At 44.4% G+C, this 1,159-nt stretch overlaps 1 protein-coding gene across 4 annotated transcripts in view; it reads left to right on the top strand.

The window, feature by feature from the left end:
• IL5RA (interleukin 5 receptor, alpha) overlaps positions 1-1,159 on the top strand; it is a 52,130-nt gene that overhangs the window by 19,471 nt on the left and 31,500 nt on the right. Inside the window, exon 11 of one of the 4 annotated variants that reach the window (XM_011996815.1) lies at positions 758-841. The exons of 2 other annotated variants lie outside the window; for them this stretch is intronic. In XM_011996815.1, the coding sequence (XP_011852205.1) occupies positions 758-771 (14 nt within the window). In that variant the 3' untranslated portion in view covers positions 772-841. Of the gene's footprint in view, positions 1-757; positions 842-1,159 lie in introns of those variants that run through there. One more of the 4 variants, XM_011996816.1, reaches the window with a different exon arrangement.

Raw genomic sequence — 1,159 nt, 5'->3', positions numbered from 1 at the left:
TGAAGGATAATATACCCAATGGCAGCTATGGATGAAGGGGCACATTTCCAGTCTTACCCTGACACAGATGTCAATTCCACACCCAGGACATGTGGACTTGCACCTTGAAGACAGAAAATTCATACCCTGTGTTAGCCGGGTGTGATGGCTCACGCCTGTAATCCCAGCACTTTGGGAGACCAAGGTGGGCAGATCACGAGGTCAGAAAATTGAGACCATCCTCAGTAATACTGTGACACCCCGTCTCTACTAAAAAAAAAAATTAGCCGGGCTTGGTGGTGGGCGCGGTGGCGGGCGCCTGTAGTCCCAGAAATTCAGGAGGCTGAGGCAGGAGAATGGTGTGAACCCAGGGGGCGGAGCTTGCAGTGAGCCCATCATGCCACTGCACTCCAGCCTGGGCGACGGAGCGAGACTCCGTCTCAAAAAAGAAAAGAAAAGAAAAGAAAAGAAAAGAAAAGGAAAGAAAAGAAAAGAAAATTCATACCCTGGGTATTACCCGGGTGTTTCCGGCAAGTCAGCATAGGCATTGTATGAGAGAAGGAAACAGTTAAAAAGCAACCAGTGTGTCTCATGTGTATGATAAACCGTGCAGCCTGGGGAGGCACACACATGTCGTCAACTGTTGCACTAGGTCTATAAGAGCATGAGATGGTGGGAAGAAGACTGGAGCCTTACATAGAAAGCCCAGGTTTAACATTCAGCCTTGACAAGGATTGATTGTGTATCGCCAGACAAATCATTTCTCTCTGTTTGCTAGGGTTCTCAAGATAAAGGAGATAACATCCAGCTTTCCTGCCCCACAGGGTATCTGAAATAAAAACAACTGCAGGGATAGCAGATTACATGTGTTTTTTTATTTATTTTTATTTATTTATTTATTTATTTATTTATTTATTTATTTATTTATTGCCAAGCACTATGGTAAATACATTATCTTAGTCCTATCAAAAAACTTGTTTGGAAAGTTTAGATAATTGGCTTAACTCTGTTCTGCATGGCCAACAAGTGGCAGGGATGGGGCTCTGACCCCAGATTAACTGACTTGATCTCACCTGATCTCTGGACACTCTGGCATGGTGGGACAGGATTCTGCAAGCTTTAAAGTGCTGGGTAGATTAAAGTCTTATTTAAGAGATCTAGGGGATGGGTGTGGTGTCTC

This window comes from Mandrillus leucophaeus, unplaced genomic scaffold (genome assembly GCF_000951045.1).
Source record: "Mandrillus leucophaeus isolate KB7577 unplaced genomic scaffold, Mleu.le_1.0 Scaffold525, whole genome shotgun sequence".
NCBI classification, from domain to species: Eukaryota; Metazoa; Chordata; class Mammalia; order Primates; family Cercopithecidae; genus Mandrillus; species Mandrillus leucophaeus.
This window is presented reverse-complemented; position numbering and strand designations above follow the sequence as displayed.